The sequence below is a fragment of the Clarias gariepinus genome, chromosome 13, assembly GCF_024256425.1.
Source record: "Clarias gariepinus isolate MV-2021 ecotype Netherlands chromosome 13, CGAR_prim_01v2, whole genome shotgun sequence".
NCBI classification, from domain to species: domain Eukaryota; kingdom Metazoa; phylum Chordata; class Actinopteri; order Siluriformes; family Clariidae; genus Clarias; species Clarias gariepinus.
The window spans coordinates 18272620-18290037 of record NC_071112.1 but is presented as its reverse complement, the minus strand read 5'-3'; the positions used below and the strand labels follow the sequence as shown (position 1 = coordinate 18290037).

General features: G+C 36.5%; 1 protein-coding gene across 1 annotated transcript; it reads left to right on the top strand.

Moving 5' to 3' along the window:
• The first annotated feature begins 293 nt into the window (after positions 1-293).
• Positions 294-17350, top strand: si:ch211-163l21.10 (basal body-orientation factor 1). Its single transcript, XM_053509809.1, has 12 exons — positions 294-337; positions 461-710; positions 4908-4973; positions 7445-7588; positions 8543-8623; positions 8749-8819; positions 9658-9802; positions 13711-14063; positions 14417-14557; positions 15423-15527; positions 16555-16620; positions 17072-17350. The coding sequence occupies exons 1-12, from the start codon at positions 294-296 to the stop codon at positions 17151-17153; spliced, it is 1548 nt and encodes a 515-aa protein (XP_053365784.1). The 3' UTR covers positions 17154-17350.
• The last annotated feature ends 68 nt before the right edge of the window (positions 17351-17418 follow it).

The following is a 17418-nucleotide window of genomic DNA, read 5'->3' as shown; positions in this document are numbered from 1 at the left end:
AGATATTTATTTCTTTAACGTCAGTAACAGCTTTATCCTGGTCAGGGTCACGGTGCATCTAAAGTCTGTTCTAGGAAGACTGGGGTGACATGGGAAGAAACCCTAGATGAGACACTAACCCATCTCAAAACCATAGTAGCTGATCATGAAACCTGCAGGAGGAAGAGAGATCAGGTTAATGGCACTAGCCCTGACCGTCTCTATGGTAACAGTTTTAAACAAGGCACGGGGGCTGAGTGTTGTGTAGCCTGCAGTGTGTACTGTTAGAACTAACGCTGCAATTTAGAAGAAGTATGCCGAAGAAAAAAGCCAAGAAGGGAGGGAAAAAGGGGAAGGGGTGAGAAGCGATGCAAAGTCCATTAAAAAATATGTAGTTACAAATGATGTAAACAGCTAATTTGAATATTAATTTCTTTTTCATGAGCTTACATTTTCTAGTATGACTATCTTATTTGTTTAGAAAGGTAAAGGAGAACAAATCGAATTCCAACACGGATAAGGAATGTGACACGGAGAGGGCAAAGGCTAACGCGGCTCTGTGGGAGGCCCGGCTGGAGGTGACGGAGAACTCGCGTGTGGAATATCGCGAAGCTGCTCGCAGACTGGCCCGGGCAAATGAAGAGCTCACAAACCAGCAGTACAGAGCCGAAAAAGACACTACGGACATTATTGCTTTTCTGAAAAAGAAAGAACTCGAGAAAGAAACGCAGGTTAGTTTCTGAAAGCTGCTCGCGACACAAACACCGCGTGCTATATTGTGTACAGGTGTATGAGTAGGCCGTGCTCCATGCTGAAGTGATTCTCACTGTGCCCTACTCCCTCTGTAGTGTCCTGAGGACGCTCCCCTCTGTAGAGGTCGAAATGAAAAGAAATGTCAGACACGAATTTGAACATAAATATATATAATATAATGCATTCACACACCCATTAATCCGTTAATTCGATTCAGAATGAAATTTTTGGTTCATTTGTTTTCGTTTAAGACTGTGTGAATACATCACAGAGTAAAATCTTGGCCAAAGTCTATAACAGACTGAGTGATAGCGTGTGTTCTTCATGTCAGATTATACGATGAAGGTCCTCTAACCTGCCATTAAAGTGCAATCTTGGCTCATGCATGAAATGGGGTTACAGTCCTTAAAGTAAACTTGAGGCAATAAAGAGTGTGCGTATATATATATATATATATATATATATATATATATATATATAGCCTATATATATATATATATATATAAAAAAAAAAAAAATTTCCACCCGGGGCCTGGAGCCTATCGCCTTACGGCGATGTAGGGCGTAAGGCGGGGTACACAGGGATTGGCATACACATTAGGGCTGTGCGATTAATCGAAATCGTATCGAAATCGCGATGTAAATATGCACGATTTCTAAATCGCCTTATAGCACGATTTTTTGCGCGCTCCCGACTTTTCCCCGCAGTATGCTATTTGAACCAATCACAATGTAGCGCGCCTAAACAGAGAGCGAGAACAGGAGACTGAGCTTAACGACAAACAGGCTGCAGAAACAGGGACACACACACACGAGGGCTGAAACGATTCCTCGAGTAACTCGATTACAAAAAATGATGTAGGCAAAATCTTCTGCCTCGAAGCTTCTTTTAATTAATTTTAAAAGCTTGCATTATGTTTTTTGCACAATTTTTTGCTTGGCTTGACACAAGCGTGTTTCCGGATGTAAGCCGCTACTAAACACCGACGAAGAAGCGCTTACGTCATCCACAAAGCAGAAGGAGACGCAAACAGTTAGCTGTGTATCGATTTGATGGAGCGTTTTGTTGTAGGCTGCAAAATGGAATGGAGCGATAAAATTAACAGCGAGCCAATAGAAGAAATTGTCAGTAAAGGCTTTTGTAAATTGTAAAACTTTTAGTCCTGAATGTTAAATTGCACAACATAGTGTTTTTGCATAATTATTTATTTTAATGTGTGTGTTATGCAATAAAATGCCCCCCCCCGCCACGGATTGCCCATCCTCCATAATCTTTTCCAAACATATTAGGACACCACAATCAAAAATTCATATTATTATTAGCAAATATATTATTACTATTATAATTAACCCTAGGCACGTGACAAATTAATACAAAATTAATTAATAGAAAATTAAGACACGTAATACAAATTCTCATATAATGTTTATTTTGTGGCACAAATTTTGTTTTTACTCTAAATAAATATTATTTATGATGAAAAATTACACAAAACTATTTTATTATAAAATAAGCAATATAAAAATATACATGTATATGAAAAAGATATATAATTTATATATTTTTTCCCTATACAACACATCTTTTTTATATTGTTTATTTGATACTTTTTTATATTGTTTATTTTGTGTCAAAATCGTGATTAAAATCGGAATCGCAATATTGCTCAAGAAAATCGTGATAGGTTTCTTTTGTACATATCGCACAGCCCACATATACGCTCACACGCTCGTTCACACACTGCATATCTGCATATATTTGGACTGTGGGAGGAAACTGGAATACCCGGGGAGGAGACCCATCAAGCACCAGGGGGAACATACAAATTACATGCACATAGACCTGAGGTGAGAATCAAACCTAGACGCTGGATTTTTACAAAAAAATTGTGTCCAAGTGTAGTCACTGTTCTGTAATAACTGCACTGCAACAATGCCCCCTGTGTTTTTTTTTAAAGGCTGTAGTGTGGAAGATGCATCTGTTTAAGACAATGCAAAGGCACATTTCCCCGCAAAATTCTCAAAGGAAGGCAAAAGCAAGTGTCATTGAAAAGGTTCCTTGTAAAAGATTTGTGTTTGTCAACAGAGACTCTCTCTAAATGTGGTTACACTTACTATTTTGAAAGTAAAAATACTGTCACTGCCAACACTTTGTCATTGAATGACTTTGGTTGCTGTCTTTGGTTTTGTTTTTTTGTCGACTGTAAACTAAACTACAAATAATAATAATAATAATAATAATAATAATAATAATGTACACTTTTTATTACCTAGTAAAAATAGTGACAAAATGTAGGCAAACCTTTCACAAAACAAACATTAAAAAAGCAGTGCATTGAATAATTATTAGAAACTACTTATAAACACTTTGTTTATCACATCCAGTTTTAATTTTCTCGTCTTTAATGGCTGGTCTAACTTTCCACATGGCCTTTAATTACACATTGCATTTCTACAGCTCTGTCCTTTGGCTCAGTTTACCTCACAGGTCAGTAGAAGAGGTCAACTTGCAATTGCTTTCTTGACAAAAATGAACTTCATCACTACTCAGACATTTTTTTAATAGCTTTGGCCTGCATTTGACTGCAGTTGCCTTTTTCTTCCTAAATTAACTTCACTGAGAGGAAAATGCACCAAGTTGTGATGCAATAACAGTAAACAACGCATATAGCATCTTGGCAGCTGCAAATCACTGTTTGATTTTTTAGATTTTTATCCAATAAAATAAAATATAGATTAAACCACCATAAAAAACATAATTTGCAACAGTTTGCGAAATACCTTTAAATGTGGTATAATGCAGTTCAATAATTACTTACATAATGAACACTTAGTTAGCTTATCGGTTAGTATTTGGGTCCTAGTTAGCTAGCTAATATGGCTAACCAAAGCTATTTTAGCTTGTGGTTAATATTATTTATTAATTGTTTATCAATTATTATAGTTTATTAATTATTACATTGACTTCAGTTTTGTGTGTTTTTTCTTTTCAATTCATAAAATGTAACGTTTTGTTTGCACTGTAAGGACTTCTCTAACTTTGCTGTACTTAGTATAGTGACAATAAAGAATCTTGAATTTTGAATCTTGAAATTAATAGCCGGGTTAAGCAGTGGTTGATGTAAGTTATACTAAGATTGCTAATTGTATCCCTTAAGCAAATTATTCATGTTTTACCCTGGATAATAAGGATTAGAACCATTATTTCCAAAACATGATCATTTCTTAGCAACTCTGATTTAAAAACCACTTTTTCCCCAACTCCAGAAACTATGGAAACAATGTTTACTATAATAGCTTTTAAGATTTTAAACCCTTTATTTCAAAACCACGGTTACAACACAGTTACCATGTTAATTTGATTGACCATAAATTTTTACCTTCTGGCTTATTTGCTTTTTGTTTTTGACTGTGTGAATACATTAGTCATTTACATTGTGTCATGTGATCTGGCACAACCAAGACCTACTCCTCTATCCTGCAAAATCAGTAACAATACATACCTCAGCCAGCTTTCTGATTCTAGTGAACTTCTATTAACTTGCTTAACAGAATCTCTTTCACACCTTTTAAAAAACTGCAATTATACCAGCTTACACTGAATACACAAACTACCACACAGCACTTTAACAAAAAAGGTACAAACAGAGCGTGTCTGCACTTGCACAATGCCAATATGTTTTTAAGCAAGAAAATCACATTAAACACATTAACTGTTTAAATATGGAAATTTACTCACAACATTTCATAGTACCAGTGCATATGTGCCATATTAAAACCATAGTATTGTCACAGTTGATGTGACGTACTATTGGAAAACCTATAATCGTGCCATTATTTACCATAAAGTGCTATAGCAAACCCATGCCAAACCATAAAAAATATACCTAAAGTTATGATAAATGGCTGGGGCTTAATGTTAACTAAATACATAAAATAGCTAATTAAGCTGTTGGCTATTGTTAGTTGGAAATTTAATTATGGATGCAGCTAAGTACTACTGGTCTATAACTAAAGTCCAAAAGTGTATACTGCCTTGCAAAATATTAGGTTATTGATTCCAAACTGACATACATACTACTTTTTATATAATAAAAGGTTGTGAATGCAGATACATTTACAAAATGTTTTACCAGATGTCACATTACTTATCTCTAACCTGTTTTTTCCTACAGATTGCTTTTTTGGAAGAACAGCTAAAAGATGAGAAATCAAAAGCCCTCCAAGACAAAGAGTTTTTAGTAAGTATCTACTGGTTGAACAACAACACCAAGCTTTTATTCCCACAAAGAATAGAGGTTTGTTTAAGCCTTTAGATGTAGAAAAAATCCCCAGTATAAGAACAAGAAGCAACAAGCATTTTTACCTGACCAGCAATTCCAGCTCCAGGAAGTTTAAGTGGACAGGGTCATGCCAGTCATAATATATAATTTATCATAACCTATTAATTACATAGCCTGTGGAGGGGCTGCCCTGTGCCCACAGAAAAACAAAGACTGTGAGAAAATGTGTTGCTCCCAACAAATATTTTTCATTTCTAAATATAAATGCTTACTTGGTCATTTGTAGTAGAAAAAACATTGCAAGCATAAAACTTTATAACTGAGTCCCAACATTTGCAGTCATGTAATCCCTATTCTATGGTATCATGGAGCTTGTAATTAAAATGTGCACTGGAATGCATCAGCCAATTTAAGACATATGCCAAGCTAGTTATCCCTCATATGTCTTATGGCTTGTTGGAAGCAAATTACAAATGTCAATTTCAACATTATTATTATGTTGATGAAAGCTTTTTTTATAAGCCCAATCCCAGAATGTGAATACATTGCAAGGATTTTTTTTTCACATAATTTCAAGTAGTAGCTAACCACTTACACCAGCGTTTAGAGTTAGAAATGCACTACTTTGGTCAACAGCTGTTTTCCATTTAACATCTTTTACTTCATGCGTGTAAAAATGGGTCCCAATATGTGTTAGGCAAAAAAATCTTGGTCTGGAAGAACTTAAAACATGCTCCTTTTTAGACAGTTATGGTAATGTCACATTTGCCTGTGCAGTATTGTTCTGGGAAACACATTGTTGTGGTGGAGTTAGATGTGCTTTCAGTGTCAAACAACTGGGACTCTGGAATATGATAAAACACTTCAGGCTGAAAATGGACTTAGCTAATGGAAACTTTCTAAATCAGTCACAGCGATTAAAAAATTTGGCCAATTGCTTTTTCATGTCACTGAGCTCAGGAGAAAAAGCCTATTTTTTGTTTCATCAATGCAGGTTTTAGCTTTGTGCTTCTGCTACCTGATAACAAAAATAAACTAAAAACTGTGTAAGTAAGGGTACTTTGCTTTTCATTCATTATTTGTAACAAGTTTATCCATGTCAGGGTCATTGTGGATTTGGAGCCTATCCCAGGAACAGTGGGTGTGAGGTGGGAATACACTCTGAATGGGATGCCAGTCCATCATTCACACATTCACATGCTCATTCACACATAAGGGCAATTTAATATAGCCAATCAACGTATTGTTATGTTTTTGGGATGTAGGGGAAAAACAGAAAAAACTAAGGAAACCCACAAAGACACAGGGTGAACACTGACAGAAACAATAACCCAACCTCAAGATTGAACCAGAGACCCTGGAGTTGTACCAGCATTGTTTGTTGAACTAACCTTCTATTTAAATGAATATTCTAAATCTTTAAAATTCTGTGATTCTGATTAATGTTTTCAACATAAAGTAGATGCTTCAGTATATGAATAGTCTGTCACACCTTTCCTGTTCTTGCATGGAGCAAATAATATTAACAAAGCTGGCATACTGGTAGAGGAAATAGGGTTATACTAAAGCACGTTATTTGCCATACAGTACAGGTTCCAAGAAATTAAGCTGTTTTTATTCAGGCACTCACTAGTCAAATCATAAACCACACTTGCTCTGGACTATTGTGTGCATTTTTAAGTTTTCGAGGCATAAAAACTAGCTTATATACGGCTTATCAGGACTGAGAAGTTGTAAGAACAAGTTTCAAGAACAAAACTGCATCTATATTATGAAACCAAAATACTCCAAAAATAAGTAAGGAATCCCTTTGATTGAATTGGACCTTAGATAGTAAATAAGTCACTATTGTCCATGAGTCTTTAATATCATGGACAATAGTGGTGTATACTATTTTTGGCAAAGTCCAAGTTTTTATGATCAGTAAAAGGTAACATTGTTGCCATAACACCTGTCCATTTTAGTTTTCCCACACTGTCATTGTCCCTGCAGTAAGTTATAAATGCTTAACTACACATGTCTGGCGGGGTTATTGTTGAGCAATGCTGAAATCGAAGCCGTTTTTTAACCAGCGTGCGGTCAATCCAAGACAAAAGGCAAAAGGTCAGACTGCTGATTTGAAACCATTGGCTCTGCCCGGAAGCAGTGGTTCCTAAATAGCTCCAGTTGCTGCCTTTTTTCCAGTGGGCAGGTTAGAATGTTCTTCTCTGGTCTACATGGGATGGCCATAGGCCATCCAAACATTCTAATTCTTACTCCAGTGGTTGTAGGCCCTCCCAGAGTGATACTGTTCATACAGTGTTTCTCAGAAAACCGACCATCCCTCTATTCCTAGCTCTGCAACTGCCTTTTTTAAGACAAGAAGGCCATTCCTGTTATCATGATCACTAGGTTGTTAACCACTTGTTCATTTTGATTGGCTGTTGCAGGTTGCAGAGTATACAGCAAAGATTAATGAGCTGGAAGAGAGGTTTAAGAAGAGATCCAGAGATTTTTCCATGATTCAAGGGGAACTCAAGACCATCAAGGAGTTCCACAAAAAAAAAGCCCATATGGAACAAGAGTTAATCGATGTACTGTAATACAATGTATAGGAACTACATACTGTATATACATTTCTGTCCAAGTATAGTATTAAACTAAAGGTTAACCAAATACATGAATACACAATATTAGGAATATCTCTAGAGAAGGAAGAATGTCAAATACACTGTGTGTCATTCACACAGTGTGTCATTCACACTGAACATATAGAGATTACACTTAGAGATTCTGGTGCTATTTTGTACATTGATGCTGTTTATTTACTTTTTGTATGAGAAGTTATCTGATTTGTTAGCTTCTAAAAACAGAAGCACTCTTTTTCTCACCTAATATTTGTCAGAATCATTCTATGTCATGTAAATAATATCCAGAGTAGAAATAGTAGGGATGAGAAAAAAAAAGAGCATACACAACCCTGAGTTATGGCAGAAACTTTATTTGCCAAGTGTCGATTAAAGGACAAGTGAAATGACATTGCCAGTGTTATTAGTGTAAAAGTTTAAGCAGAGCTTACAGATGTTCAGTAGGTGAGGGCCACTGGCCAGACTAAAGAAATAAATCACTGCTTCATTATGCAAAGATAAAGCAGTGATTAATTTTCATTGATGGCCTTTTAATGGGTAGTCAGTTTGCATTGTGGGTACTGCAGGAAACCATTAACCCAAGAGAAAATAGACCAACATGTACATGAAAGAAGTTTACACTATGAAAAGTCAACCAAGAATTTAATTAGAAAAGAAATCTTGGATGTTATTGAAGATCACATGTTAAATATAAAGATTAATATTGGTTCAGGGTGGATTTTTCCTTTAAGTGGTTTTGTCAAAAATAAAAACATGCTCATGTCTGTTTTCTTGCTTTAGACCGACCCCATTTTGAAATCTTTCTAGCTTCTGGTTTTGAAAACATTAGCGTTAAAAGGAGTTTATGCCAATATTTGTAAGACTCATTTAATAGCTTAATACATCATTAATATTTTCCAGATGAAAGAAAGCATGTTCATTGCTGACCGTGAACACAAGGAGAATATTGCAAGAATGGAGCATAAATTTTTCATTGAAAAGGTATGCATTCAAGAAATTTTGAAAAAGTCATTGTCTATTTTTAAAAAATTCGACAAGGAAAAACTAAGCATTTAGGAATAGAACAAAGAATTAGAACAATCACTTCTTTATCTTTTTTCATCTAGGTCTGTTTAGAAAAGGAAGCGGAGAAGAGAATTTCCCAGCTTGCAGAAAAAGCCCACAATGAAGCAATTGTGTGAGTGTTTTCGCTCTTCATCTTCCCCTTGTCCAATTACTGGAAAGTTTACTCTTCAGACAGCAGCATAATACAGCGAGAGAAAATAAATAGCTTTTGTAGAAAAACAAGGTTATTATCATGACCACACCAAACTTCTTCTTCTAGAGATAGTATATATCACCTAAGCCAGTGATTATATCCTTTGTTCTGCAAACTGTATGAATAAATGTGTTCATGTCAGAACATGTGTGTATATGTACAAGTGCAATTCTTTTGGCCGCAGCAAAAGCTATGTGTTAGTTTTGTTTGATTAGTTTACTATGGTCATGGCTGCAAACCTTCTAATATCTTCTAGATGTGGCATTGTGGGCATGAATCTTCCTGCCAAGGAGCTTCCTTTTTAGGCCAATTTCAGACCAAAGCACAATCCTGCACCTGCTTCCCTCCACCAGGCATTTGAGGTCAACCAACTCAAATTAGAAGAGTCATGGCTAAGTTAAAAGAGAACAAGCACAATTTCTTAGTGGTTTAGCCATACTATACGCCATCTGGTCTCTCCTTTGACACCTTTTTGGATCAGCGTACACTGCCTGCTCAAAAAATAAAATAGCACACTAAGAGTTGATTTGACCACTTTTAGCTTTGATTACATCACAATGTGGAAAATGTGGAAAGGGGGCAGAAACATACGGTCAAGTGTCTACAAACTTTTTTCCATAAACTGTACTGTGAAGAATTTCACAGATAATTTTGTAATAGATTTATCTACACTGCAAGCTGATAAAGCATTTTTATTTTCTCTGTACTGTCATGGAGGTAAACCTCTGCTCTTTTCTTTCCTGATTAATTCCAACAGACAACTGGACAATGTGTCCCGCTCAGTGTTTAAGGAAAATGTACGTTTAAATGAGGCACTAGGATATCATTTAAAAGAGGTGGAAGAGTTGAAAAGGAGCAATAAAGCCTTGACAGAGGAAAATGCTTCTCTCATCTTGGATAAGGTACGGAAATCACAGAGGTCTGCTTCTGGCACTACACCTTTGTACAAACCAGCACTGTTTTCTACTGTCTTACTAAAGCATGCAATATTAAACTCTAATATTTAGCCCCTCAACCTATGTTTCCAGTGAGTAATAAATCTAGAAAAAGCAAAAGACATGCACTTTCCTATGTGGGGGATCCCATGTCCAACCACTCAATGACAGCTCTGTGTGCATGTTTTAATGCCAGACCACCATCTTCTTATTTTAGATAATGGTGTTATTTGACAGCTTGTGAGGACTGGGGCCTCTCCAGTGTCATCAGAGACATTTATGACCTTGTCTGTGAAAAGCCAGCTAGTCATTTTTTTGTGAATCTCCATTTTCGCATAAAATTATTCAATGCTTTTATGTAGAAAAAACACTTACCTTAGCTAGTAACCAAAAAATTACTAGCTGGGTTTTGCCAATAAAAAAAAAACGATGTCTTTGTTTGCACAGACAGGGTCACATTTATGATATTCAAACGTAATTAAGTTATTAACTATATAGATATAGGAAGTCACAAGACATTTGTTTAGTAGGGATTGTTTACCGTAAAAAGGACACCAATAAAGTATTACATTCAAAAGCCAAAAATTACATTCATCAGCACAGGCCTACTTTCAGAAATAATGAGTAGCTAAATTGAACTTTTATTCACATTCTTATTGTGGTACTTCCTGATCTCTGGTGGCTATGCCTGCACATAGTATTTCCCCCCTCCGTTTATTTGCACTGGACTGTATATTTGACTTTGCTTGTGGTAGCTCTTTCTCTTCACCTCCACTCGAGGAGCCAGTCTCCTGTCTCGCTGTGGCCTGGCACTCTGCACACTTTCCATGACCCCAGTCCAATTGTGCAGGCACACACGCACACACATATACACCAACTGGACATACTACAGTTATGTGTAAAGGTTAGTGCTCCCTCTTTTAATTCTCTTTTAATAAATAATGTTTCTGTGAAAAAATTAAAAATAAAAAGCATCTGATTGTAGTGGGTCTTAGTATTGGGCAAATTCAACCTCAGACAAACTATGCTATATATCTTTTTCATTATTTATTAAACAAAAAAAGCCCTTATTGCTTCCACATGATTTTAAAATGGTAAGTTGCTGTCAGGTTCTGCTAGTTATCAGCCCTTGATTAATAGATCCTTAGCAGGTGCGCTGACCTCTATAAAACCAAAGTTTTGGCAGGTTGCTGGTCTGGAGCATTCAGGTGTGTGTTAACACCATGCCAAGAGGGAAAGTCATAAGCGGTGGTCCTAGAGAAGAAATTGTTACTGCAATCAATCTGGAAAGGGTTATGATTCTATTTCCAAATAATTTGAAGTTCATTGTTCGAAAGTAAGGAAAATTATTCACAAGTGGAAAGCATTAAAGATACTTGCCACTCTTCTCAGGAATGGACATTACTAACAACTTACACATGACTGTGTGTGTGTATATATATATATATATATATATATATATATAGTGGAGATCAAAATCAGAGAACAACATACAATTTCCTAACTTTTACGGTCACTGTTTTATTTGAAATTGTCTTAACATAAGTAAAAAAGCATTTTTAAAGCATATTTCATGAGTTACATATATTGTGAAGCACAGAAAAAAAAAATTATGTTTTTTAGGCACTTGGTGCTAATTTCTGACAAATCTTATTTAACTGGCAGCCTAACGTCTTAGTTTTTACTGACTTTGCAAGGTGGTAAGCTGTTCTAAAGTGACTAAAACTCTCCGGCAGCTAGTTGTCCTGATGAAGGCCAAAGGGATGGCCCTTTCAGCCATAGCAAGAAAAGTTGGTCATTCCAGATCTGTGAATTCTAGAATATTGCATCTTTACAAGGTCACAAACTCATTCCCCAAGAAAGCTGGTCGTCATGAAAGATAAATGCAAGAGAGAACAGAATAAAGCAGAGAATCTCAATAGGCAATCGGTTCAACACTGAAGCTGGGATTGCTCGCCAGTCCATCGCTGAAAAACAAGCAGACATTCGAGAGTCTGTCTCGTCATACAATGTCTTGAGAATTTGGACTGAAAGCCCACTCTGCAGTTACCAAACCTCTTAATAGCAAAAAACATTTGCTGTGAAGCATGTTGTGTTTACAAAGCAGAAAAGGTCCAAAGTTCATTTTAGTGATGAAAGCAAGTTTAAATCATTTGGGTCTGATGGGAAATACTATGTTCGTCATCAAACTGGAGAATGACTGGACCCAAAGTGTGTAAAGAAGGGAAGCATCGTGGTTTTGGGGATGTTTTTTTGCAGCAAGGGTTGGTCCTCTTATACAGCTACTTGACAGAGTAAATGCAAATGTTTATCATACCCTTCTTAAACAACATGTGGTTACTTTCCTGCGTTCATTACCCAATTAGCCAACAATTTTCACATATGACAGTGCCCCGTCACACAGCAAAACAGATAAAGCCGTTCCTTGAGGCCGAAAACATTGAAATAATGCAATGGTCGCCCAGAGTCCTGATATAAACCCAATAGAAAACTTCTGTAAAATCCTTGGCGACAAAGTTATGGCCAAAAAACTCACTACAGTCACCAACTGTGGAAGAGACTGGAAGAAGAGTGGACCAAAATCACACCAGAGCAGTGTGGGAGACTAGTGATGTCTTGTGGTCGCAGATGTGCTGAAGTCATTCAGAGCAAGGGTTTGTACACTTCCCACTAATTGTTGACTGTTGTAACCTTCAGAAATTTTTGTTGTAATCTTTCTCCTTGCTATGGTCATTGCTGTTCTCTAATTATGCTTATTGTGTTTTCTACAAAATAAAGATTTTTTTGTTTAAGTGCCTTGGTTCTTTTGTAAAACACTGTTCAATCAGCATGGTATAACCACAACAAAAGTTTCTTTAAATGTTGAGAAATGAAGAATAAAATCTGGCTATAATAATTAAAATATAGGCCATAAACTTTTGGGAATGCTTACATCCTCTATCGAAATGGGGGGATTGTAATCTTTGTGATTTTGACCATCATATGATTGTTGGTACCAGAGGGGCTAGTTTCAGTATTTCTATAACTGTTAATATCCTTGAATCTTTGTACACACACAACAGGCTGTATAGTTTACTCCGAATGGTACAAAAAAAAAAAACATCCAGTGAGTGGCAGCTATGCAGACAGAAAACCTTGTGATAGTTCAAAAGTGTATGGGCAAATTGATTCAAGCTGAAAAGTACAATTGTGTCGAGCAAAGCATCTCACAATAAACAACATGTGGAAGATGTATGGTTACAACAGCAGAGTAAAGTTTGACTTCTGTCAGCCAAAAGCACAGGACTGGAGTCCAGTGGGCAGAGGCTTACCAAAATGACAGGTGAAGACTGGAAACATGTAGCCTGAACTGTTAAATCTTAATTTCTGCTGTTATGAAAGAATCCATGGACCCAAGCTGCCTTGTGTCAACAGTCCAGGCTGCTGGAGGTGGTATGTTGGTGTGGGAAATATTTTGTTGGCAAACATTGGACCCTTTAATTACAATCGCTTAAATCCCACAGCTTATTTGAGTATTGCTCCCCACTATGTGCATGCCTTCATGGCCACAATTTACCATCTTCTAACAGCTATTTGAGTAGCATTTTAAATGCTCTAGTCAAATAGATACACCAACTGGGCTTATGTTTCTTAAAAATTGAATTCAGTTTTTGAGTCCCTACTGATGAAAATCATTCCCATAACAACATAATTCCACTATCGTATCCAGATTAATGATGAATGTAGGGTTTTCACCAAACATAGCACTCTTTGCCATTGCCAGAATGGTTAGTTTTGTAAATATTAAAATCAGAGAAAATTTTTCATAAGTTAATCAGTCTTGTCCATACCTTTCAAAAAACTCAACACGTGATTTAAACATACTGTTCCCACAGGAAACCAGCAACTTGATGATGAATGACAATGTGGCTCAGCTTGCAGCTCAGCGAAGTGAGATCTCTGAGCTAAGGACCAAAGTAGCCACTCTGGAGCAAAAGCTGTCCCTTATAACAACCGAGTGTAAGCAGGACAAGGTTGCCATGAAGGAAAGAGCTGTAGTTAATGCTCAGGCTGGCAAGGTAGAGCTGGAGAAGCTGCAAAAACTGCTTGCCATGCGTGAACGCGAGATGAGCCGAGTGAAACAACTTGCACGTAGCATTGTGGAACAGCGCACCCAGCTTGAGCTCTTCTTCCATGAGGCTCTGGCTCAAGTTAAGCAGGAGATCATAACCAGCCAGATCCAATACAGGTACATGAAACACATGCAGATGCCTTAAACTAATTACATCCATGTAACTAAATACATGTAATTCCAAAGACATCATGGTGAATCATCAATTTATTAAGACTTGATTAGAACGATAACAGTAAGGGTGCAAAAAGATGAAAATAGCACTTGAGTTAATTGCACTGTAAAAGGGAGCCCAATATCCCATTGCAAATTGCAAACAAACATTGATCAGATGATCATTAATTGATTAGAAAGTAATCATACTGCCACAAAAACTAATTACAAATCAAATTTAGATTAATGCTTATACCTAGATGGTATTCGATACAAATGTGTTCAAGACCTTTAATAAACTTATGTACTGTATAAAGACAGGAAGCGAAGGAGGCTTATCGTAAACGGATGAGTGAAGCTCGGTCAGGGAGGAAGGAGTATCCCCACATACGCACCTTTAATAAAGCTTCACACAGCACCAACAATGTTTACACTGATCTGGAAGAGGCTGAAAGGTGGTGAGTTGGAACAGCACTGCATAATATTGGCTTTGAATCACTTTATCGCTCAGTGGTTGTTTTTTTCTTTTTTGACCCAACCCAAAGTATTTTCCCCGTATTAAACCCTTCAGGGTGCTGTGATAGTGAGCAGTGCAAACATTCTAACTTTAAAATGTTGAACCTAATTGGACTGCATCAGGACATGGTATTGTACCAACCAAATAGTTTAGCAGGTTGTCAACTTAATGTTAGTGCATAGTAATCTTCTTTGGATGCTATTTGGATGGTTGTGACTTGTATGTTTGCTTGCAAAATTTGAGTCATTCTAATCTAGATTTGGTTGTGGTCCACAAGATCAGCAATACCTGGTTGTTCTGTTACACAATTCCCAGTAAACCTCTGAAATGGTTGCGTGTGAAAAGCCCAAAATGCAAGCTGTTTAAGAAATACCAAATTGCCACACCTAGCATGAGCAATTAAGCCATTTGGAGTCTTTAAAAATCACTTTAAGAACACTCAGCTAAATACTACAAGTAACTGCTGTTACAAAAGATGATCTGTCACATCATGTGACATACATACACAGACATTCAGCCCCCACTGTAAATTTCCTATTCAGCCTGACGTTGGGCAGGAAGGTCTGGGAGGCAAGTGGCATTCCTGTTCTCCACAAAGGTGTTCACTGGTGTTGAGGTCAAAACTCTGTTCAGACAAATCAAAATGATCTACTTGGATGCCCCTCTTAGTTCCAGCGAAGGGAAATTGTAATGCTACAATATAGAAATACATTCTAGACAATGATGTGCCTAACTATTGGCAACAGTTGACCAACAACCATAGGCCATGTAATATATACAGATATATTAACAATTTTCATTTTTAGGAACAACCTTCAGAGGGCAAAAGTGGATATTTCTGATCTGACCTGGGAGCAGAAGGAGCGGGTGCTGCGGCTGCTTTTTGCTAAAATGAATAGTCTGAAAACAAGGTAAAGATTTTTTTAAAAATATATATATTTTAAATATTGTAAATTATTTAAATCCAAGCATGTTAAGTCATAGAGATGTGTAAATTTGTGTCTCTAATATTTTATTTTTAAGTAGCCAATGGCTACAGTATGAAAATGAACCTTTATTCTTTATAGGACCATCTTCCCAAAGTAATACAGCTCATATTCCAACTTGAACTGCTAAAAGCACGAACACTATATAGCATTCCTTGTATTTTGTGTGTGTTAGCAGAGCAATTAAACCAGCAGTAATTAACCACAAGCCATCTCGTCATCATAGTACTACTCAACTGTCTGCACTACAGCAGAAAAACCCCAAGGCACGCTCAAGTTACCCTTCACAATCACTGCAAAAAGTTTGTCTTTTAAATGTAGCCATTTGTGTCCAATTTCCTCATTTACACTTTTCCCATTTCAATTCATGACCCATAACCACTGCTCTGGAATTACTGTTAAAATGCTCCCAAAATGAAAACAGTGTCATCAAGCCTGTTATTTCAGTTTCACATTAAATACTGAACAGTATAGAGCTTACTTGTTCAGCAGAGAGAGGATGAGTAAAGTCTGTTGGGTAAAAATAAGGATGTAGTGGCCACAGAAGCATGTCTCTGGTAAAAGGCATCTGGATCCAGAGCTCTTAATGCTTGTTTAGCAAATTTAAAGTACTTGTGGTTCTCTGGAGACAGCTGAAAACAGCTTTTTAAAGAGAAGATACATAATATACTGTAGGCAGAAATGGGTTGACAAATATGATCTAGCTATTAGATGATTTGATGGCTAATTGAATGGATGGAATTAGGACTGGCATGTTTTCTCATTTGTCTACTGTACTCTGTGAAAGGAATGTGTTTATTGTGTGCTCTTGATGTATCCACATTAGCCCAGTGGTTTGACCTAAGTAAAGTAACCCTTGGTGTAATGTTACATGACTCAAGTGCAACAGCTGACTTGTTGCAACAATGCTTTTTGTTTCCTGTCATTTAATTAAAAATCTTTGCTCCTGTAGGAGAACAGTGCAGCTTCCAGCTCTGTCCCCACCCTCTGAGACAGACCAGAATAACAGCAAACCCAAGTATTTATTTATTATTATTTTTTTACTTGTTTTGGGAGAAACATGAAGACTTTGAGTTACTTAAAATACAGTCTTAAAATACAGAGGCTACATGCTTACCAGAGAAATTATGCTTTTGTTTCTTAAAATTAAAGTAATAATTTCTCCAGTATATCTTAAAGTAAACATATAAAAATAAAGACACATAAAACTATAATGTAAAGTAAAAATTCAACTTGCAATGTTGAAATGAAAAACAGTTAATAGGCTGATTGGGCTTGCACACACAAAACTCAGGTCTTACCCCAGACATCTACAGTGTCCTACTGTACTGTATATGATCTGGTTAGGTGAATCAATTATGTGATACTTTTATATTTTAATAATTTATAGTTCTAATTCTTTTAAATAATTATTCTTTAGAGAAATATATTATACAAAAACTTTTCCTTTCTCTTGGTGTTTCACACAGAGCTGAAGAAGAATCTCCCATGACCTTTTTAACCCAGGGATCCATGTCCGACAGGATGTCTAACCCCAGTGGCCTGTCGTAACCTCCAAGCACCTAAACCTGGTTTACTTTATCAGATGATACCACATAACCATATGACCAAATCAACCTTCATGTACACTCATTAGCTTGTCTGTTTACTGAGAAATATCTTCGCTATAGAAAGAGTCAGTATTTCTAAATAACATGACTTTCTGTATAAATTAAAGTGGTACTGCTTTCTTGCATGTACAAAATACCATGTTTATGGTTACTTATTGATTAAAATACATTAAAAGTAGTCCAAAATCTGGTATAGGGTCTTGTAA